Below are 25,218 nucleotides of genomic sequence, written 5' to 3' on the forward strand. Positions count from 1 at the left end.
CATAGATGACCTCGTCCACTTATAGGACCAATCAACTACAATCTAGTTCTCCATGCCATTTAAATAATCAAAAAAGAAACAAACTTTTTTTAAAAATTTGAAATATAATATTAGAATATATTACAAAGTCATATTCTACTCCTTATTCCTCCAAACAAATAAATATATGAATGTCTCAATGTTTTATATTGAATGTGTCTTCTTATTCCCCTTTCTCTCATTCACGTTTATTTCTATATATATATATATATCTATCCTATTTGGAAAATGTGACTTTTCAAATGAAAAGTCATATCTTTTAAAAATAATTACACATTTCAACTTTAATTACGCCCCTCTATTTTCTTAATTTATATCTTTGGGGAAAATAATCATTGTTAATTCTTTTGTCGGCAATCAGTTTGTAATTCTTTCGCTCCTGACTTCTACGTGGTCATTGAGCATGCATACATATCCAACCATTATCGAATATGGGAAACTAGTTTGAATCCATCGCAAAGTTGTAACAAATGGCTTTTCATATCTAAAACAAAGACGGATTAAACTGAAAACACCCATCATTCATAAATAGATAACTGAATCCTGATCATATGACATTGACTGTTTTTAACAATTAACAGAAAATAACTGTATTCATGTTCAATTAAAATAACTAGATCAATGATTAACTATTCACAACTGCATTCATGATCAACTAAAAATATCTAGATTAACGACTAACTAGAATAACTATATTCATGATCATTGTATAACGAGACATACAAGTAAAGTAAATACTTATCAAGAACAGAAGGAATGGAACATACAAGTATCATCGGAGGATTTTTAGTTGGTTGTGCAAGCCTCAACTTTGGTGAGAGGAGAAGCATTGACGTCGGCTTAACCTCCCAACCTCGAACTATACTTATTCCCGTACATTTTATTAAATTAGAATGGCCCTCCCTACCTCAGGATCGGGCATGGGATGTTCTTCAGTCCAGCCACCTAAGCATACTGGTGTTTTGAATGTCCGCTCAGTTATGAAACGAACATGCTTACATAGCTGGCGCTACTGACATTAAGTGATCATTAGATGGCAAACATGCCTATAAACTACCTTGGCCAAAGAATTTCCGATGGGTTCAACGACCTAATCACCACCGCTCGACTTGACAACAGGTTTCATTATAGGGATGAGCATGAGCTATTAAGTATATTATCATTTAAGTTATTCATCTCTGATTTCTCTCTTGCTTTCTTGTAGATTATTCCACCTCTTCACCATACTCGGCTATACAGCCAGTGAGTCCTAGGTGCTTAAAAGATTATGAGCACTCTGCCCTTTTACGCCTCTTCACCACATCATGGCTATATTGTCGGTGAATCCCAGGTGTTTTAGAAAGGTTATGAGCAATCTTCTCTTGATATCTTTTATCATAATTCAAGACAACATAAAACTTGTTATTGATATCAGTAACATTCATGAAGGTTCTTATTACATTTTGAGACTGCTTTTTAAAAGATACTACTCGACTTCTTTTAAGATGGTTCTGCATACAATGAAATAAAAAGAAAGCTCAATATAATTCACAGGGAATATTCAGCAAGTTAAATAATATGATCACTGTCATAGAGAAAGAGACTCCTAAGCTTAGCCAGCTGCAATAGAATACATATTCAAAAACATTGAATGGTAACTCATGACCTGATAAGTATTGCTTGAGGAACTTGCAACCTGATCGGCTCCCTTTCGTTGCTTAAGACGTCACCTTCAGCACTTATACCATTGTATTCTAGCCGGAAATACTTGCTCGGCTAACGTGAAATCAAACTGTCTGATCAAGGTTTAAATTGATAATTGCAGGGGGTGTTGGCGGAAGTAAAAATACTGGGAATGATATAGAGTTCAGTGCTATAGAGGCAAGGAGCTTGAAGACGGCAGCAGAAAGAAATTCGGAAATGTGGACAGCGGGTGTTCGACTCCCCTCACGGCTTCCATTTAAAAGTATAGTCGTGACTTCTTGGCTTCCATCGGTTAAAAGACTATATACTATTCGAGTTTCCAAGTATTAAATCGATTAAGAAAAAAGAGAGAAAGACAAATAAAATAAAAGGTTGGAAAGAAGAGTTGGAAAGATTATAGTTTCACTATTATTATAATATAAACTTACATATGTTCATGTAAGTATATCAATGGGGTGACATCATTATATTAAATTATTATAATTTAATGGTGTCATTTCATTTTTATATTTATATGTACATATATAAATATTTATTATAATAATATGATGAAAGATCAATTAAAAATCTCGAGGTATGTTTTATATTTTAATTAGATTATTTTGAGTTTTCCTAGATTATTTTCTTAATAGCTCATGCAGGTCCCATAAATGCATCCTATAATCAAATCATCGCGTCCTTTCCAAAGGAGTTTAAGGTCATACCTGCCAATCCTGTTGACTGAACAAAGCGAACATCCCATTCCAATGATCCCATTTAGCAATGCTTCCCCCCTCTTCATCTTCTCCTACAATCACCCATGAAAACACTTCTGCCATAATAAAAATTCATATAAACATAATAATCGTTATTTTAAATCAAGCAACTACTAATCATCTAATAACAGTTAATGGTTAACGACCATCTTTATTAACTAATTAATACAATGTATATAAATAACTACCTATTTCACATGATCGTGAAAGGATAATCCATTAAATCCAACGGTTATAAACAAGTTTAAAATTAGGTCAAAATTTTGGGATGTAACAAAAGTCCTTCAAAGCACACATTATAGATTTGAATATAGACATCTCATCCCTCGGCTATAGTTATATGCACCTCCTATTTGTGCCAACAGGTAAATCGAACAAATGAAATCAAGGCTTCCATCATGTTTGGAGAACTTCCAATCTTGTCGGGTGACATCCGCAATCATCCTTATGTGGTCGGCTTGAAAATATTGAATGATGGGTGCACTCATTTTCTGGCTACATGAACTTTGCCACATTCACTTCAAGCATCTCCAAGAGGATTAGTTCCTTCAATACACCTCTTCACTGCTGGATTTTTCACAGCACATGTTGTCGAAGATGTTTTTATTCCCGTGGATTCACAAATATGAATATATTATTTTTTATTGCCGTCCCATCATCATGCATGTTGGGAGTCCTCAACATGGATGTCGCCATTCTTTCATGCTTGAGGATTGATTTTGTTTTCTCATTATAAACCTATTGGAGTTGTCGGCTTTCATCTTCTTCCTACTGACTCTTGGATCCCTGTCTATCAAACATATAACCAAAGACCAAATCCACGGGTTCCTCCATGAAAGGCTTGCTGTATGAAGTGTGCAAGTTTCTTTCAGTTATCGATGTAGAATGAACATCGTTGGAACAATCTTCTCTTAACAGTGACCATACTCCATTTGGAAGAATGTTGCGTACAATTCTCAGTGTTCACAGTGTTACTTTAATGTGCAGCTTAAGACTCTTGATTGGCATGAATGATCTGTCTTTTCATCTTGATACCACTGTCCAATTTTTTTTCTTGCCTCTGTATTGATTCATATGCTGCCTGTGGAAATGTCTCATTCATTCCCAATCTGAAAGATGAATATATATATTTTTTAAGCCAACAATTCCAGACCCTTCACCATAGAAAATCATCTCTGGTTCTTTTAGATTCGAAACTCCCTATTAAAATCATAGAATTGTGATGTTGTTGAATTACGTCATTCTTTCCATGTTCTGTTTAATCATGAATCTAGTCTGCTCCAAATAATCTTTGTGGTTTGTCCTTCGTTGGGCTCAGTGTATTTAATTTTCTTGCTATTTAACCAATTGCATGTGATCTCTAATCCATGATAGTAGGAGTTCAATGATATTTCCATTTGTACTTCATATAGAATCAAATCCACTGCCATGTAATATCCCAACACTCAGAACTGCCGGAAATTCAGAACTCATCTAGTGACATTTTTACAAACAGTTTGTGTGTAAACTCAAAATGAAAGCTCTGATCTCACTGTGATTTTTCAGCAGGGACTGTTATTAAAACTAATGGTATATTGACCAAACAAACAATATGCAAACGTCCAAGATAATTTATACAAATGGTGGCACAAGGAGGACAATACTATTTTATTGATATGTATACTTCTAATATAAGAGCTGATAGCAAAAAACAACTAAAATACGAGTTTTACTGAGATGCTTCTTAACTTATCATAAAATGACAGTTATAAAATGCTGAATGAATTACAACAGAAGAAACCTGGAGAGGTGTATGCAGACCCGAACTGCTGATACTGCGGTTTGAGAATGACCCTTGCTTCCTGCTGTTCACCCAACCACCATTGCCACTTCTTCAGATGGATGCCATATTACTCTCTGACCCCCAATACCTGCTATACCAGAGAGGACACAGACTATGTGGAGGGATGGGCTCACTGCTGGAGGATACTACGTCTGCACTGTTGCTGTGAGAAGAACTCGATGCTGTTAAACCTATAACTTTAATCACATACTGGTCTGAACGTGCAGATTGCACAGACCTTAGCATTGTTAAAATACCTTATGAAATGCCTAGAATATATATTGTTCCTTCTAGACATGATTGGCGCCCCTTCTAATAATTAATTGTGTTAACCTTAACTAGTTTTAGTTAAGTTTGTTTAAATGTTCTCTACCTTGATTGGGCGGCAATCTTGAGTAGGCATTCTAGGCTGACCTGGATAGGGTCATGTCCCTTCTAGGGACATGTCCCTTTGGTATGGTATTTAGGTAGGGTGTGGTTGAAGGATTAAGAACACACAAAACATAGAAGTCTGCTCCTTAATCAATATTGCCCTAAGACAACTCACAGAAATTAAAAGCAATTCCAGAATTATATTTCTTCATTAAAACAAGACTGTATAATAGTATATTGAAGATTATCTACAGCAAGCATAGTAAAGGTACAATCTAAGTCTGATTCAAGTTCAGAATTTGCAGAAACTTTACATGGTATTAGAGCTCTGGTAGTCGAACTTAGGCTCTGCAAATTAAATAATCGGACTTGATATATATCTAGCATCATTCTCCTATCTTCAATGGCATACACAATCAGACCCGAGGACAAGTTTAATGGGAAAATACACTTTGATGCTTGCAAATTCAGAATCATGATGATTCTTGAAGAGAATGATGTAAAACAATTTGTTGATTCAGCATTCAGACAACCTACCATTGAACCTTGTGAAGTTCTGCAAATTCTGATAACAGGATCAGACTTCAAATGCAAAGACTAAATAGGCACAGGAATAACCTTGGCAATAAAACTTATATTCAGGTTTTAATATGCAGATGAGATAACTTTAGATCCTGGGATATGTATGAACTGAAGTACTGAAATGTTGCAGATAACCCGTGAGGCTATGAAGACTTGGAGATCAGACTGTAGGTGTGCTGTGTGTCTCCATACTGTCTTCACAGCCCGCCTATATATCTATTTCAGAGGGTATGTCCCTTAATAGACATAACCCTCAGCATTTAACTAGTAATTAGTTTACCCTAAGTCGGCGACTACATAACAGTTATTAGTCCGTTCTAACTAAAGTTAGTTAAGACACAAAACTAAAACCTATTACACCCAGATCACCGGCACCCATAGGGCTAGTATAAATAATTACAAAATGCCATTTCTCAATGGAGTATATAGCAAGGAGAGTAAGGCACGATCTGCACCCATAGACTTGTGGATTACCCAGGTTAATTTCTTTAAAAACCTAACAAAACTATCTAGAGTAAAGGAAACAGGAAAGCCATACAAATCATATTAGATGGGGTTAAAAATGATATAGAAACCATGCTAACGAAACATCAAACAGCATTTGATATGATGAATGCATTACTAAATGCATATGAGGTTAACAATGCAACTAGAGCTCTAGCACTAAAAAGGCAACTAAATCATATACAAATAAAGAGGGGAGAAAGTAAACAACCAGATTTCCCGGATCTTAATTAACAACTAACATACTCATAGAATACAATTATTACTTCATTTCCATATGAAGACAGTTATACCAATCATGCTCATGTGAATGGGATTTACCGTTAAATTCAGTTAAATAAAATTTCTTAACTACGACCTTAAAATGCCATCAATGATTTTATTGTAAAAATTAAAAATCACATACGATGGAATTTGAACCGATAAATCATTATAAGAATGCTTCTACAATCATCTAGATCAGTTTGCAAATACCACTATAACAATATCAAATAACAACTACCATCTAATACCACTACATCGAAATTAAATGACGATTACCATTAAATACCACTATATAGAATTAGGGCATCAAATACCACTGTATCAATTAAGGCATCAATTACCATTGGATCATTTAGGGCTCCTGATACCACAGTATCACTTAGGATTTCAGATACCACTGTATTATTTAGGGCTTCAGATCCATTGTATCACTTAAGGCTTCAGATACCACTAATTCAATTAGGGTTTCAGAAACCACTATATCATTTATTTTCCTTCTAATTGCTTAATTGTGGCAATAACATAAGATTAGAAGATATGCTCATATTTATTATTCATATAAATGAAAGATTGATATAACAATCCATTAGATAAATCTTTTTCTCCCATCTAAATGTAAAATAACTGTAATGATGAGAAAACTCAATTAATCTTACCCTCTTCTTGCATATACTACATAAAAGTAAAACTACCTGTTTCCAAAAACAATTGAATGCATAGCTTATCTTTGTTTGTTGTATCTCCGACAACTTGGGGAGAGGTGAAACATTGTCAAGGGCTTTAACCAACCAACCTTGGACCATAACTTTATTCCTCACACAATCTCTAATAAGAAAGGCCCTCCCTACCCAGATTTGGACTTGTAACATCTGTCATCTGTCGAGCAATCCCGGTATCTATACCACTCGACTTGACAGTAGAAGATTACAATAACATGACCATAACATGACCATGCAAGCGCTATGCAAGCGCTATTAAATGATATTATTCTAGATTAGATGTATCATATCTAACTTTCATTTTCTAAGTCATTACAAACTCCATTTCACCTCTTCACCCTTTTCCATAGCTATACAGCCGGTGAATCTTAGGTGTTTGAATCTCAGAGCAATTGGCTCTGTCAATTTAATAAGAAGATTACATGCATCCAGCATTTGACAATCTATGATTACATGATTATGTTCTTTAAAGATTCCAAAATTGATTCTAGTATCCATTAGCATATTAATTTATGGATCCATACCATGGTTACTTGACTTTCACTTGCCATGAACAAGGTTAAATCTAAAGAAGGTCAATCTATAAATTCAAACAAGATATCATTATGATAAATGCTGAGAATTGCTGCTATGAAATTCAATGTTATTGTACTTTTTATTTCAGGTTTATTGCATTGGAAAACTCTCCCATAAGAGATACTATTGAACTCTTTTATGATGAATCAGGAAACTATGAAGTAAGAAGAAGATTCATTAATCATATCATGGATTATTCAGCAAACTTATAACGTAATAATGGGTAAGAAAGATAATCCTGAGCCTAGCCAGCTGCTATAAAAATAAATAAACATAATGGAATGGTAATCCCATGACTTGTTAATGATTCGGAAATGTTTTGATGATATTGAACTCTATTCGATCTCTTTAGCTGCTTGAGACATCACCTTCAGTGCTCTCAGCCGTGAATCTCAACCAGAATTACTCGCACGGCAAGGAATAGATATCACTCTATTTGTTCAAGTTATTAATTGATATTTGCAAGGGTAAATCACTGTATATTGCTATGAAGTCGGCTAAAGAAATCTGGAAATAAAACTGTAGAAGGAATCCGAAATTATGGAGCTAATGCGTCTGACACTTCTCTTGGCTTCCATATAAAGGAACGAGCCGTGACTTCTTGGCTCCCACTGGTTACAAAAAGATTATTTGCCCATTTGAATTCCAAGTATTAAATCGATTTGAAAAAGAGAGGGAAAAGAAAATAAAAAGGTTGGAAGAGAAGTTGGAAAGATTATAATTCAATTCGAATTGCTAAATATTAAATTGATTTTCATGTCAAGTGTTAATCGGTTAAAAGCAAGAAATTTAAATGGAAGATATTTAAATGGAAAGAATAGAGCTGGAAGATTATAAATCGAATATTATAATTCAAATGTTATTATATTTTGAATATTATTATAATCTTATATTTATTTATGTACATGTAAATATATTAACAAGGTAACATCACTTTATTAAATTATTATAATAAAATGGTGCCATATCATTTTTATATTTATACACACGTATATATCTATTATAATAATAAGGTCAAAGATCATATTAAATCTTTTGAGGTACATTTTATATTTTAACTCAATTATTTATGTTTCTCAAATTATTTATTTAAATAGTTCATACGAGTCTCACAAATGTATCATGTTTCAAGTCGCTAGGTTCTCAACCCATTTGCCCAGTGATGGTGATGCTCCTATGTCCAATTTTTTCCTGACAATGCTTCCACCCCTTCGATGTGTTTTCTATAAAGAAATTCTCCGTAATTAAATTATATGTTATTTAATCATAAATAATCATAATGGGTAACCATCTTCTCAATTACATGAATTCGTGATAAATGATCAACTAGCTTGTTATCTTTACTAGAAATTATAATGACTAACCATCTTACCATTTTGCAAGATTACAACAAATTAAACTACCAACTGATTTCATGCGAACCTCAATGGCTATCTTTTAAATTAGGTCAAAATTTGGGATGCAATAGAGAATCAATGAATTCTTACTTCCTAAGGGTTGCTAGTTTAAGAGATGAACTTGCAAGTACAGGAACCATCATTAATAACACAGAACTGACACTAATGGCTATAGATGGATTACTAGATTCATGGGAAACATTCGCACGAGTAAGTGCCAGAGATAATCTTACTAACTTCAATAGACTTAAGGGAGATTGTCTTCAGGAAGAATTTAGAATACTTAAGAAAGGAAGATGAAAAACTTCATCTTCTTAATACAAATTCCTATAAAGGCAAGAAGAAGCACTTCAAGAAGAAAAAGGCAAATCAAAAGAATGACAAACCTAAGGAAGATCTATCCAAAATAAAATACTTCAAGTGCGAAAAGTTTGGACACTACAGATCTAATTGCCCTGAGAACTCTACACAGCAAGTGAACTATACAAACATTACTAGGGAAGAAGATAACTATGATCTTGAGAATCGTGTATTGTATTTGACACTATCAAATGAAGTCTCAAGCAAAGCATGAGTGGTTGATAGTGCATCATCTCGACATATTATAAGATACAAAGAAGCACTAGAGTCTATATCAGAAAAGGTTAATGGCGAAGTCACCATCGGTGATAATTCAACACATTTCGTCAAAGGAATTGGAAATGGCACCTTGAAACTGAAGTCTAATAATTCTCTTCTTCTCAAAGGAGTACTCTATGTACCAGGAATAAAAAGGAATCTAATCTTGGTTACAACACTTGAAGATGATGGACATAATGTTGCATTCATGGACGGTAAAGAATAACCTAGGCTAAGAACTCATTTAAGAAAGCAAAATTGATTGGTCAAAGAAAAGGGTACTTGTATGAATTGAATTCAAAACCTAGTAGACCTATTCAAGCCTAAATTCATGAAGTTGCTGATATAAACGAAATATGGCCCAAAAGGTTAGGACATCTAAATTTCAAAACCTTATCAACTATGGAGAAGATGGTTACTGGTTTACCTAAACTGAATAAAGATCACTCAAGCATATGCAAAGGATGTGCTCTAGGTAAGAACACCAAAAGTCCATTTCATAATAACACTAGAAAAACTAAAAATGTTTTGGAATTAATCCACTCAAATTTATCTGGACCTATGTCTATTCCTTCTTTTGAAGGATTCTGGTACTATATACTTTTATAGATGACTTCTCTAGAAAAACTTGGATTTACTTCTTAAAATGCAAAGAATCAGAAGAAATCTTTAAGAGATTTAAAGAATTTAAAACCTTAACTAAAAAATTTTTAAGACATAAAATTAAAACTCTTAGGACTAATAATGGAGGGGAATACACCTCATATTTGTTTAAAGAGATTTGTAAAGAAACAGGAATTAAGAGGGAGTATACCATTCCTTATAACCCACAACAAAACGAGGTAGCAGAAAGGAAGAATAGAACAATTATAGAAGCTACAAGAGCTATGATATTTGATCAAAATCTAGAATATTATCTTTCGGCAGAAGCCTCTTGTACTGCTGTCTATATTCAAAACATAAGTCCTCACTCCTACCTTAGAGATAAAACTCCAGAAGAAGTCTTTACTAAGGTTAAACTCAATATAAGTCACCTTAGGATTTTTGCGTGCCCAATATATATACATGTTCCAAAAGAAAAGAGAACTAAGTTAGAACCCTCCGAGAGGAAAGGTATTTTTGTAGGGTAGTTTTTGTAGGGTATAGGGAAACTTGTAAAGCATATAGGATTTTCATACCTGGTCAGAAAAATATTGAACTTAGTAGGGATGTAATTTTTGAAAAAGATTTAGCATTCAAAAGAGCCCTAAGTTATAAAGATCCCTCTCCTTTTGAAAGGAATACTGAATCTAAGTCTCAGAGGGAGAACATTGAAGAAATTGAAGATGAAATTCAAAATCTCAATCTTGAAGAAACTTAAAATTCTAAAAAAAGACCACTTTGGGCCATTAATACAGTGGAGGAGGCATTAGACTTCATTGCACCATCCAGAACAATCAGAGAAAGCAAGTTACCCAAAAGATTTTCTAGTTATACAGCAAACATGAATGATTTGTCCAAATCAGAACCAACCAATGTTTCAGATGCTATTAAACATACAGCTTGGAAGGGTGCTATGACAGAAGAATACCAATCCATTATGAAGAATGATGTTTAAAATAAAGCACGCTTTAATGGTAGCATTGAAAAATATAAAGCCAAATTTGTAGCCAGGGGATTCTCTCAGAAAGAAGGGATTGATTATGAAGAAACATTTGCTTTTGTTGCCAAATACACCTTTGTAAGAGCAGTCTTAGCTATTGCAACATTGAAAGGATGGAAAGTACATCGGATGGATGTAAAAACAGTATTTTTGAATGGAAAAATTACAAAAGAGGTATATTTGGAGCAACCTGAAGGATTTGAAACTCATGATCCTAAAGTTTTTGTTTGCAGACTCAAGAAAGCTCTCTATGGGCTTAAACAGGCTCCGAGGGCTTGGTATGAAAGAATGGATAAGTATCTCACCAATTTAGGATTCTCCAAAAATGTAGCTGATCCAAATCTATATTATAAAAGGGATAAAGATGATATGGTAATTTTGATATTATATGTTGATGATTTACTAATAATAGGAGATGATCATCTCTTTGATCAATGCAAGAAAGATCTAATCAAAGAATTCAAGATGAAAGATTTAAAATCCTTCATTACTTCCTAGGACTAGAAGTAAGGCAGAATTCTGACAGCACTATACTTAATCAAGGTAAGTATACATGAGATATCTTGAAGAGATTTGGAATGTGGAACTACATGTCTATGTTTTCTCCAACGGAGACTAATCTATATAAATTTAAAGAAGCAGCAGCAAAATCACCTTCCATAGATTCTACTCTCTATAGACAAATGATTGGGTCCCTTATGTACTTGGTAAAGACAAGCCCTAATATTTGCTATGTTGTTAACGCTTTAAGTCAATTCATGTGTGAACCAAAGCAGATTCACTTAGTTGTAGTCAAACACATTATGACATACTTACAAGGCACTCCTAACCTTGGGCTCAAATATGAGAAAGTTGACTTGGATTTACATGGATTCACAGACTCAGATTGGGGTGGAAGTGTTAAGGATAGAAAAAGGACTTCAAGATGTTGTTTTAGTTTAGGATCAGCAATGATATCATGGATATGTAGAAAATAGTCTTTAGTAGCACAAAGTTCCACAGAAGCCAAATACATTGAAGTAGCGATGGCCTCTTGGGAAGCAATTTGGCTTAGAAAGTTACTTGTGGGACTATTTGGTCAAGCCATGAATCTTACGATTATTCATTGTGATAATCAGAGTTCCATCAAGCTTTCTGTGAATCCAGTTTTTCATGACAGGTCCAAACATATTGAAATTCCTTACCATTATGTACGAGATATGGTAGACAGGAATACTGTAAAATTAGAATACATTTGTACTGCAGATCAGACAGCAGATATTCTTACCAAACCTCTCTCTCGAGTGAAGATAGATCACTTCAAGAAAAGACTTGGTATGGTTGAATTATGAAATGTTTGTATTCTTTAGATTATTAATAAAATTGTTTTATTGTCAAGCTATTGACTATTATGGGCTCCACCATTTGTATTCATTATCTAAGAGGTGACGATCTCTAAGATAATGAACACTTATATGAAAGACATTATGAGAGATGACGATCTCTTAGATAATGTGCTAAATAGTAGAGATCTATTGTCAGATCTAGATGAGTTCAAGATCATATTGTGATGTAGACATTTTGATGCCTATAAGTCACAATTTGGATAAAGGAAGAATTTTATTATTCTCTGGAGTTTATCTTATGTTCTATTAGATCTTAACTCAGAATCATGTTGTGATATAGGAATGCCAATACCTATGAGTCACAACTTGGATAAATGAAGAATTTATTTATTCTCCAAATGTTATCTTGTATATTGTATTCATTGCAATACTCTTATCACTAGTATAAGTGATGTGTTATATCACAAATATTGTAATATGACATAGGATCATGTGTTCAATAATACCACATGCTAAGAAGAAGATTCAAATAGATATAGAGTATCATTCTATGCTTATTCATCGTAATTGATGATGCTAAATATGTTATCTCTCAGTATGAGTATCAAGATAAGAGGGAGTGTTAAAACTATAACTCTGATCACATATTGGTCTGAATGTGCAAATTGCACAGACCTTAGCATTGTTAAAATACCTTATGAAATGCCTAGAATATATATTGTTCCTTCTAGACATAATCGATGTCCCTTCTAGTAATTAATTGTATAAAACTTAACTAGTTTTAGTTAAGTTTGTTTACATGTTATTTACCTTGATTGGGCGACGATCTTGAGGAGGCATTCTAGGCTGACCTAGATAGGGTCATGTCCCTTATAGGGACATGCCCCTTTGGTATGGTATTTAGATAGGGTGATGTTGAAGGTTTAAGGACACACAAAACATAGAAGTCTACTCCTTAATCAATACTGCCCTAAGACAACTTGCAGAAATTAAAAGCAATTCCAGAATTATATTTCTTCATTAAAACAAGACTATATATTGAAGATTATCTATAGCAAGCATAGTAAAGGTACAATCTAAGTCTGATTCGAGTTCAAAATTTGTAGAAACTTTACAAATGCTACCTTATAAATCACGCGCTCACTTCTCCCCTTATTTGATTTCCACTCTTACCCGCAACTTGCCATCAAATTTGATGTTGAATTGATTGCGTTGGGTCTATTAATCACCCAAAACGACTGGCATCCAAATGCTAAGATACCACCGTAACTCAGCTATATAGACTTATTAGCCTTCTGTCCTTTACTTTCTAATCCACCTGCTCCTGCTGCCTATATGTTATTAATAACTGGTAGTACCTTGGAAACTCTGTTACATCTATCTATTATCAGGACTCCAACTTCCTATAAATCAAATGAATCCATTCAACTCCTAATTTCCCACTTAAGTATCTCCCCTACTGAAACCATAAGACTTATGTGACTGGCTGGCATCCTAAAACAAATGCAGTTAGCCTATCCGGATGGAAAGATAGACCAACTAGGCGCCAATAGGTCTAGCGAAGAGAAGGGGACATTACAGTCCTCCCTTCCCAAGATTGCTTGCCCTCAAACAATCGCAATGATGGATGCTACAAGATTGACTCGCTTTCCCAAGTGTCATCATCATATGGCAAATCCTTCTAGCGAATCAAATATTCCTCGATGGACCTATTACACAGCTTCCTTTCTTTGACCTCTATCACCTCTGCTGGAACTAATACTAGCTTCCCTTCCTCATCAAGTGGAGGCAATCCAATGGAGGGCACTACATGCTGACCAATCACTTTCTTGAGACAAGAAACGTGGAAAACATTATGAATCCTACTGTCATCTAGCAAGTCCAGCTCATAAGCAACCTCCCTAACTCTCCAAGTAATGCGATAGGGACCATTAAAATTAGGCTGGAGCTTTTGAAACCCACTCTTCTTCAAGGAACTGTCTGTACGGTTGGAGTCGAAGATAAACCATGTCCCCCAACTCAAAACTCCACTTTGTCCGACGCAATCAACGTACATCTTTTGTTGATTCTAAGCCTATAGAATGTTCTCCCAAAGGGACCTGAGAATGTCTTGCTGATCATGTATCCAATCCACAGCTAGTTGTGCCCTATCGTCCTGCAAAGCGAAATCTACGAAAGATAGAGGTTCCCTGCTATACAGAGCTCGAAATAGAGTCATCTGGATGGACATGTGGTAGGAGTTGTGGCAATGCTCCCCTAGCTATAACCACTTAACCCAAGCCCTCTGCTGCCCTGCTACATAGCTCTGGAGATAACCTTCTACCCATTTGTTTACTATTTCTGTCTGCCCGTTCGTTTGGGGGTGGTAGCTCATACTGGGTATCAACTCCATGCTTGTCAATTTGAATAGTTCCAGCCAAAAAGTGTTGAGGAACTTGTTATCCCTGTCGCTCACAATGGTGCGAGGAAGACCATGTAGATGAAAAAACTCCTGAAAGAATAATTCAGCTACCTGAAAGGTTGACCATGTTGATGCTATGGCAAAGAAATGAACGAATTTCGTCAATCTATCCACCACCACAAACATTGAATCTCTGCCCTACACCCTAGGCAATCCTGTAATAAAATCCATGGAAATACTCTCCCATTTTTGCACTAGAATGGGAATAGGCTGTAATAACCCGACTGGAAACTCATGCTCTAACTTGTTCTATTGATAAGTCTGACACTCTCTAATATGCTAGAGGACATCCTCCTTGAGGCCCTTCCACAAAAATCTTTCCTTGATCTATCTGTAGGTTTTGAAGAACCCTAGGTATCCTGTTGATAGTGCATCATGTAGAGTTTCCATAATCTTACCCTTGAGTTTAGATCCTGGTACGAGGTAAGTCCTTATACAAAATCACATCATCAATTACCTTGTACATGTTTTCTGGAAGCTATCCATCCACAATTTGACGTGCTTGAGTATTCTTATAATTCTAGCGATTTCGAGATCTTTTCAGCCAATAAGCATGTGACTACGTATCTGTTGATATCTTGGATGTTACGAAATTAACCTGATAACCTACAGGTCTATGGGTGCAGATCGTGCCTGACTCTCCTTGTTTTATATTCTCCAAGAATGACATTTTATATTATTTATACTCTCTCTAAAGGTGCCAGCGATCAGGATGAAATTGGTTTAGTTTGGCATTTAACTAACTTTAGTTAAGTCTTGCTAACAATTCCAAGTCGCCGACTTAGAGACATTTAACTAATTGGTGCATGTCAAGGGTTATGTCCCTTAAGGGACATAGCCTCTAATGAGGATATATAGACGGGTCTTATATGCAATTTGGAGAACACACAACACACTTACAGTCTGGTTTTCAAGCATACATAACCTCACTGGTTCTTAGTATCAATTTCAACACTCCAGTTTTGTGATTATCCCAGGATTATAGTCATCTTACAGTTCAGAATATTCAGACCTGAATATAAGCTTTGAATCAAGGTTATTTCTGAGTCTTACCTGACTTTAATCTTGATTTCAGATCCTGTTATCAGAATCTGCAGAATATTACATCGGAAATAGCACAACATTCTGCTACTGAAGGTCTCCTCGAAAGTTCATCAGCAACTACATTGTTCTTACCCTTGACATGCTCGATGTCAAAATCATAGGCCTGAATCTTGATGACCCACTTTTGTTGTCTTCCATTTAGATCCTCCTATTCTAAGAAGTAGCGCAAACTGTTGTGTTCTGTCTTAACTGTGAATTTTCCACCCACCAAGCACTGTCTAAACTTGGCTAACACATGCATAATGGCCAACATTTCCTTATCATAAGTGGAATACAATCTCTCGCCATCGTTGAGCTTCCAGCTTTCATAAGCAATGGGATGCCTATCCTGCATGAGAACTGCGCTAATACCGCTCCCTAAAGCATCACACTCAATAACAAACGGTCGAGAGAAATCGAGCAGTGCCAAGACTAGGCATGTGCTCATCACCTGCTTGAGCCTATTAAAAGTCTCCTCTACCTCCATTGTCCATTTGAATGCCCTTTTCCGTGTGAGATCGGTGAGGGGATTCTATCTGTGAGAAACCCCTAGCGAACCTCCTGTAGTAAGAGCAAAGACCCATGAATCCCCTCATATCCGATACGTTCCTCGATGGTGGCCAATCTAGGATTGCCTGGATCTTTTCTTGATGTACCTTTACCCCATCCGCACCAATCACGTGACCAAGGTAAAGAATCTCAATCAATCCGAACTCACACTTTGACTCCTTTGCAAATAATGAGTGCTCCTCCATGATATTGAGTACCTCATCTAGATGCTGCAAGTTCTCCTCCCACGTTCTACTGAAAATTAAGATGTCATCAAAAAATACTAATACACTCTTCCGCAGCTGCTTTCTAAACATATGGTTCATACATGACTGAAATGTAGTTGGCGCATTAGTGAGTCCAAATGGCATAATCGAGAATTCGTAGTGTCCATGGTGACATCGGAAGGCTATCTTCTGCACATCCTCCTCGCGAACCCATATTTGATGGTATTCTGATCTAAGGTCAATCTTCGAGAAGTAAATTGCCTCATGTAACTCATCCAGTAACGCATCAATGCGAGGGATTGGGTATATGTTCTTGATGGTCCTCTTGTTGAGAGCACGGTAATCGATGCACATCCAAAGAGTACCATCCTTCTTCTTCACCAATACAACTGAAGAAGAGAAGGGACTGGAGCTAGGTCTGATGTGTCCCATGTCTAGAAGTTCCTTAATCGTCTTTTCGATCTCCTCCTTATAGTGCCCGGGATGACGATAAGGTGTCGTGATGACGAGTTTGGTGCCCTCCTCTAACTCGATGATATGCTCAAACCCTCTATCTAGGGGAATGCCCAAAGGTATGACCTCAAAAACTCTCTTGTGCTGAATGTCAACGTGAATCTGAGGTTCTACGTGTTGAAGTATAGCATCAATCAAAGTAATACTGAACATTTGAATCTGGTTTTGTGCATTATATTGTACGTAAGAATAATATATATATATACCTATATACATATACATATATGTGCTTATATATACATGTGCTTATAGGAATAGCACTAGCTTCAAACATCCAAGGTTGAAAACCCTAGATCAAAAAACGCACTGTTAATTTTGAGGAAAATCGAAAAACCCTAGCAGCAAAGAAATCATTCAAAACCCTAGCTGCAAGCAAATGGGAGCAAACCAACAATTTTTTATGCAAAACAAACCCACGGAACCCTAGGCATGGGATAAAGAAATTCGCAGAACAAAGGTCACAAAACAAAAAGATGGGCAGGCACAAGAAAATGAAGATCGCAATAAAAAGCTCGATTCTACAAGAATTGACATTATTAAACATAGAAAAACAGCTCGAACCAGGTAACGAAGTTGCAAAGAAAAAAGATGTCTCAAAATCTGGTTGCATCTCAAAAAACTCTGATTAATGATTGATTACAGCCAAAAAGAAACCCTTCAAAACAGCATGAGAACCTTCACGGGCAAGGGAAAAATAAGCAAATCAGAGATCTCTAAAAGCACAAAATGCTGCCCTTCAAAAGAAGCGTCCCCTCAGAAACCCCTGGAAATTGTAGAGACAACTTCTTTGGAAAAAAATTCCAATGATTTTTTCATTAAAAGAATCAAAAAATAAAATCTCGAAAAAATTCTAGGGAGAAGACTTGAATTTTCATCAAACCTTAAAAAGGACCCCATTGACCCACTCTGATACCATGTCATTACCAATTGATATATATACTATAGACGAAAGGCTTCCCTTATAACAGATTACATAACAATGTTTGTAAACAAAACAATCATAAATAGTAGCTTTCTGAAGTAACTACGATGACATTAATGAAACATTTAATTATTTTAATAACTCCATCTCCCCCTACACAATATGTTTGTTGAAACCTGCTGATGACTGATGTCACTGCAAATTGATACAATCGGCCCATTTAGACAGCAGATCAATTTACCTAGAAGGTCATATACCTCAAATGAGTTTCAGACTATATTAATCACTGCAACCTTGAAGACTGCATTGCTGCAAACCAATTATGAGTTGTTGACTTGAAAGGATATTCTTTAAATTGCACACAGAAAAATTAAATAAAATCTGCACACTAGTCATATTTGTGAGAAATCACTCCCAAAGAATCGACGATTTATGTCATCCAATTCCGGCTTTTTACCTTAACTTGAGGCACTCTTAATTCTAATTTCATTTTATAATGTCACTTTGTGGAAATATGACCCTCCTAATTTATTATTATAACTCCATTCCCCTAGTGCAAGATTCTTGAAACGCAAGGAAAATGTAGGGTAGGTGTTTTGGGTTTCAAGTTGGCTTGTTTCATAATGTTAGTTTTGAGAAGATCAGATTATATAGATTGATAAAATATGTATAGCATTGATTTACTTATCAATACAAAATTAGAGTTTAATTGACTCTAAGTTCAGACTTTGGTTTTAATACATATAAAGTCTGATTGCAGACTTAACATAGAAACTATTAATTATTGCTTCGACCACTGGTTATAACATAGACACTAAAGACTTTAATTAAGAAAATATGATTTGACCTCACTATTTTCTGACCTCCGTTGACTGGAGATAAGATTCACAAAGATTGCAGTGTATGAGTTCTGAGTTCTCTGATGAAGAACAACTGTCAATCAGTAACAAGCAGTGAAAGTTTAATGTGTTTGCTGATGGCAGTAAAAGACTGATATTTGATTGTATGTTCGGTTATGTAAAATCACAAGTTTGGAGGATTATAAATAAGTGACAGGGAGTCACTACCCGATGGGGTGACTCCAATGTTTGGTCGTGACTTTCCACATCACTTCAAACATTTACAACAACCTTAATTAGATGCCAACCATTTTAACCTGCCGCAAGCTAATTTGATAGTCCGACAATTCAGCCTTTTGTTTGGTGGGCAATAATGATATAATATGCAATTATTTTATATATGAAATGTATATTGTAAAGTTTATATATATATATATATATATATATATATAGAAAATATTGCATATTTATGTTAATAAATCATTATTTATAAATTTCATATATGTGTCTAATCCGACTGAATTAAAATTTTAACACTCGCTCTTAATGAAGAATAAAAAGATAAATATTACCTCATCGTAATATGAAGAAAGGCCATGGTCTATTTAAGGAATTTAATCCACCATGCATGATATCATCTATTGTGATCTGGTTTAGACATAATATGTCCATCATAATAGATGGCCATGTTCTATTTGAAGAACTTAATCCACAATGCAATTTATCATCTATCGTGATCTACTTCAAACATCATAAATATCTTATCACAATAGATGGCCATGGTCTGTTTAGGGAACTTAATCCACCATGCAAGATATCTTCCATTGCGATCTGCATGAACATCATGATATGTGCATCACCATAGAAGGCCACAGTCTATTTAAGGAACTTAATCCACCATGAAAGATATTACACATCATAATAGAAGTTAAGTTATTGTAAGGTCGTCACTTTTAAATAACTTCGGCAAATACAAATGATCATCATTTCGAAGTTGTCACTTCCTCATGATGTACATAGGGCCCATATGAAAAAAAACTAATTCATTACTACAATAATCAAATATTTTGAGACTCTTCTCAATAATTACAACATTCCAAGTTTTACCTCTATAGTGTTCCACTTTCAGAGGCTTGGTGTGGATGGTAAATGATTGTGAACTCCTTCTTAATCCAATAATACATTAACTTTAAGGATATTTCTTTAGAATAGAGAATTCTCCAAGTCCAAGTTTGGATTACTGACTTTAGGGAAGGAAGCTTGGTGTTTCAGTCTGTCAGGACATATGGTCGCAGTGTGCTCATAGTTGTCACATCTGTAACATTGTACTTTGGTGCAGTCTCCTTGTCTCTTGTGCAAATGTTTACCATTAGAGTACTTGCCTTTTTTTCCTTTTAATTTAGTGGTGAGAATCTGAATATCTTCATTTTTGAATCCATTACTAATTCCTTTGGATATTAGATTACATTCTTCTTGAATGCAGTCAGCCTTTAGTCGCTCAAATATAGGGAGTTTGAAACGAGCACATACTACTTGTCTAAAATTTTCCCATGAAGTAGGGAGTCCATTTAATGTTACCATAGTTAATTCCTTGCTATCATCGATGTGACCAATTGTTAAGAGTTGGTTTCTTAATTCCGTTATCCTCATAAAGTATGAGATGATGGTTTCTCTTTTAATCATTTTTATAGTAGCAAGTTGGTTCTTTAGGGTAAGACAACTACTAGTGTTCTTAATTTCAAATATGTCTTACTGGTGCTTTTAGCATATCATATGCAGAGTCCAACTTGGTGATAACAGGTAGCAAATGATTTTTCACTCCATCCAACAATAACTCCATTGCTCTCGTGATGTCCTTTTCCCATTGATTCTTTTCGTTGTCTTTCTCAGGTTTAGGAGAACTCACTAAAGTTATTAGGTCATGTTTTTTCACAATCCGTAATTTCCAAGCTTCAAAATCAGAAGCGCCTTCAAGTCTGTCTTGAAGTCTCATGTTGTTTACCATTTTGAAATAGTGTGATTATTTCAGTAATAATTATGATAATCTCCAATAATCTGATCTGATCTTTTCTTCTAACCTGGCTCTGATACCATGTTAGTTTTGAGAAGATCAGATTATATAGATTGATAAAAATATGTATATTGTATAGTATTGATTTACATACCGATACAAAATTAGAGTTTAATTGAGTCTAAGTTCAGACTTTGGTTTCAATACATATATCAGTCTGATTGCAGACTTAATGTAGAAACTATTAATTTATTGCTTTGATGACTACTTATAATATAGGCACTGAAGACTTAAATTAAGAAAATATGAATTTGACTTCACTATTTTTTGACCTCTGTTGACTGCAGATAAGATTCACAAAGATTGCAATGTATGAGTTCTCAATTCTCTGATGAAGGACAACTGTCAATCAGTAACAAGCAGTGAAAGTTTAATGTGTTCGCTGATGGCAGTAAAAGACAGATATTTGAGTGTATGTTCGGTTATGTAAAAATGCAGGTTTAGAGGATTATAAATAAGTGACGGGGAGTCACTACCCAATGGGGTGACTCCAACATGGAATCATGACCCACTGGGTGGTGACTTTCCACATCACTTTAAACATTTACAACAACCTTAATTAGATGTTGACCGTTTTAGCCTGCCACAGACTAACTTGATAGTTGGTCAATTTAGACTTTTGTTTGGCGAGCAATAATGATATAATATGCCCTTATTTTATATATGAAATGTATATTTTAAAGTTTGTATTATATATATAGATATATACAAAAATTATTGCATATTTAGAATGTTCATAAATTATTATTTATATATTTCATATATATGTCTAATCCGACTGAACTACAAGTTTAACACAAAAACAGGGGCATTACAATATTAAACAAATAAAAATAGTTTCTTCTATTTTTTATTTATCTTGCTACAATTAAATTCAGTCACATTCAACTAAAACAATATAATCTGGTAAAAACAAAAAAGAATGTATATCTGAATGATACACAATGACAGGTCCACATTAAATTTATCATTATCGTCATCAAAATAGCACCATAAAACATACCAGTGATGTCTTGCTCCCAGTCTTGCACAGAGACACATTAGTCTGCTCACATTGCTTCTGCCTGTTAATTCCTTGGAGTCCTTTGCTTGGTGTGGCATCTTCTCGTCCATAAGCTTCCACAGCAGCACGCAAAGCTGCATACCAAAGTTCATTTCTTGCAATCTCAGAATCTACTGGACTCAATTTCAGGAAAGAAAATCCCAAAAGACTTAGTCATAGAGTTAGTAATACCCATTTTGATATGCTAATGATAGTAGAAGAGAATTGCAGAGCTAGCTTTATGTACTTAAGAAACAGAGTTATGATTGTTGATGAGATGTCTGCACCCAGTCTTCATTTGCTCAGCATCTGAATGATTTGCTCTATTTCCAGAATAACAAGTGAGAAGAATAGAATGTATTATCTGCAAAATGAAGATCTCTGTATCTATGACCTTTTTATATGGTGGGCGCCCCATAAATCTTACCTCTTCATTAGCATTTAATATTTGTTGGCCACAGAATCCCTCATTATATTAATAGGTATGGCTTGAAATGATTTTCCTGGTAAAGACCTAGTCTAGGTTTGAGCTGCGGATCAAGATCCAAATTTATCAAAATCGCAAAACTAGGTTTTAAGTCTTGAACATACAGCCAATTACCCAACCCACCACCTTTTATGTGGAATTCCAAATGCATCTATCAAATAAATTAGGAATACCTAAATTTCTTGTTAACACTGCTGACTTCAGAGGAAGTATATGATTTACTACAGGGCTAGAATATTTTCTGTTGGGTCTCCATAGAAAAAAGGTTGATAGTGTCCAAGATAATATTAGCCAGTCACGTTGCAGAGAGCAATTGAATTTTATTGATCTATTTTGTCAGAGATGACTTTTTGCCATAACAAGATAAAAAATATTGTCTGCAACTTTAGTAATTGCTTATTCTACCTTCAATCGGAGACATGAAACCAACTTTGATTTCATGGAAGCAAGCTGGAATTCTTGGCCCCTGGTACCTCTTGATGTTTTGAAATGAGAAAACTTGCATTACTTTCCCCTTAAATAGCCAGTCTCATGAGTTCTAATTTTCTGCTTCTTCTACAATCTTTTTGATGCTGTTTAACAAGGTCAGGTCGGCTCTTTTACTTCCTTTTCTCTCTTATTTTGTTACAAGCATGCAGAAGAAAGTCATGGCATGATCTATTATAGCTTCTTTGGTCACGAGAAAAGTCATGGAATTCAAAGTAATTTCTAATATTGTACAGAGCATGGCACTAAATGAGGTAACTGGGAATATTTTGTTTTACCAAGATTCTGTACTCCTGAAGAGGTCTACATGAAATAGCCACGTGCCTAAAATTTCAACAGTTTATTTTTAACATGCTTGTACTCTTGGTATGATGTATAATACAAGTAACCGGGGATCTGAAAGAGTAGCTTGACTGATGTGAATGTGTTTCTTTTTAACAGTCAAGCCAGTCTTCTTATATAATGATAATGCCTCTTCTCTAGGAGATGTAATGCAAGCATTTGTGCCTATGGCATCATGTGAACAGCACACGAGCAAATTCAAGATCAATCAGTGTCAGAATTTCCAGTAAGGATAGTTTTCTTCAAGTGTAAGTTGTCTGTCCATTGCACCATTTAATTTACACATCTTGTATTTCCCATATGGTGGAATAAACAATTGATCACAAAAAAATTATCTTGAAATTTATGGCAAAAATGAAAAATGTAATAAGCTACCCCTGCTTGCTACCAATTTTTTTGCTTTATACTCTTGACATATTTTGTCAAACGGTTTGAGTGCATATAGTATAAAGGAGTCTGCTTACAGTTAATTGTATTTCTTTTCAATGTGTTTCAAGTATATCAATTCAATATATAATCATAACAGCAATCAAAATTTACATAGCAGATAAGATAGCAAAGATTTCTGACCTTTCAAAGTTTGTAACAGTCAAAAGATTGCATAGCTCAGCCTCAAACAGCATCATACATTCTTGTACTATTTCTGGAGTTATTATGTAGCACTCAGAATTATTCTCATTTGCAAGCACAGCAAGCTCAAATTTCTATTCGAACCCATATTTCGTGGAAACTTTAATTGCATAGATTCTGCTGAAGATGAAACTCGGAAGCAAAATACAGCTGATACCTTTACAAGTATGAATCAGAACTAATCAGCAGCACCAAACACCAAGGCAACTTAATTGAATCAGTCAGACCCTTATCACAGGCCCATATACTTGCATAAACCACAAGTATGCATGTTTGCAGTTAGCAAACAATCCTACAGCAGTCTTCCAGCTCCTCCAATTCTAATATAGGTATAAGAACACCCAAAACATACGGCAGCACGTATAAATCTCAAATATTCCTCCTACTTCTTGTCAACTTCAAATTCCCTTCCCACGCGTAGCAACAAACTCTATCAAATCTTCCGCCAATGAATATAGACTATTCCCAAATTCAAGCCTTCAAAACAGCTTGAAATGAAGCACTCAAAGCATTTCTCTCAAATACAGATCGAAACTTTATATAAGCCAAGCCTCCAAAGATTGCTCTGAATCGAACTTATTTCTCCGAATTGATAAAGTGCCACAATAAATAAGAGAAAACAGACACTCACAGTTATTCTCCCAAAGTTCAAATATTCAGAATATGCCATCTTAATTTCTCAAATAAGAAACATAAGTCAAAAATTATTATTTCTGAAAAGAACTCAAAATCTTACAAATGTCTCCAATGAAGACTTTTCAAATTTGAAACCACTGCAGAACCGAACAATGAATTGCAATGGTGAACCCTAAATGAATCCACCAAGAAATTCCCAAGTGTTTCTGTCCACAAGCTTTCGTGTAAATGAAAGCCAAAGCTCCCAAAACAGCCAAGATAAATAACAAAAATCAAGTCTGCGTTGAATTAAACTCCCCTTTTTAATAGCCCATCTAGAAACCTTTGGATTTCCCTCTGCTTTATCTCTCGATCTTCCTTGTCTTTTGATTTCCACTTTCTTTCAATTTTATTCAAACTTAGGAAAATAGTGAAATACTAATAAAGTGACTTTATAAACACAATGACACAATGTTAAGTTAATTAAATAATATTACCCTTATGATTCACTTTTGATGGATAACATTAAATAACTAAATTAATTAATTCCATGACCTTATTAAATATTTTATATTCCAAAGTAATATTAAAAGGGGGCATGAAATTACGAAGAAAAAAAAGCAACCATACCCCATGGAGAAAAAGAATGCTAT

General features: G+C 34.9%; 1 protein-coding gene across 1 annotated transcript in view; it reads right to left on the reverse strand.

The window, feature by feature from the left end:
- LOC149541380 (uncharacterized) overlaps positions 1-25,218 on the reverse strand; it is a 189,522-nt gene that overhangs the window by 97,018 nt on the left and 67,286 nt on the right. Inside the window, exon 4 of the mRNA XM_089796650.1 lies at positions 21,967-22,100. Within this exon, the coding sequence (XP_089652776.1) occupies positions 21,967-22,100 (134 nt within the window). The remainder of the gene's footprint in view (positions 1-21,966; positions 22,101-25,218) is intronic.

The sequence above is a fragment of the Cupressus sempervirens genome, chromosome 8 (genome assembly GCF_028749045.1).
Source record: "Cupressus sempervirens isolate cs-2001-9-10 chromosome 8, ASM2874904v1, whole genome shotgun sequence".
Taxonomy (NCBI): Eukaryota; Viridiplantae; Streptophyta; class Pinopsida; order Cupressales; family Cupressaceae; genus Cupressus; species Cupressus sempervirens.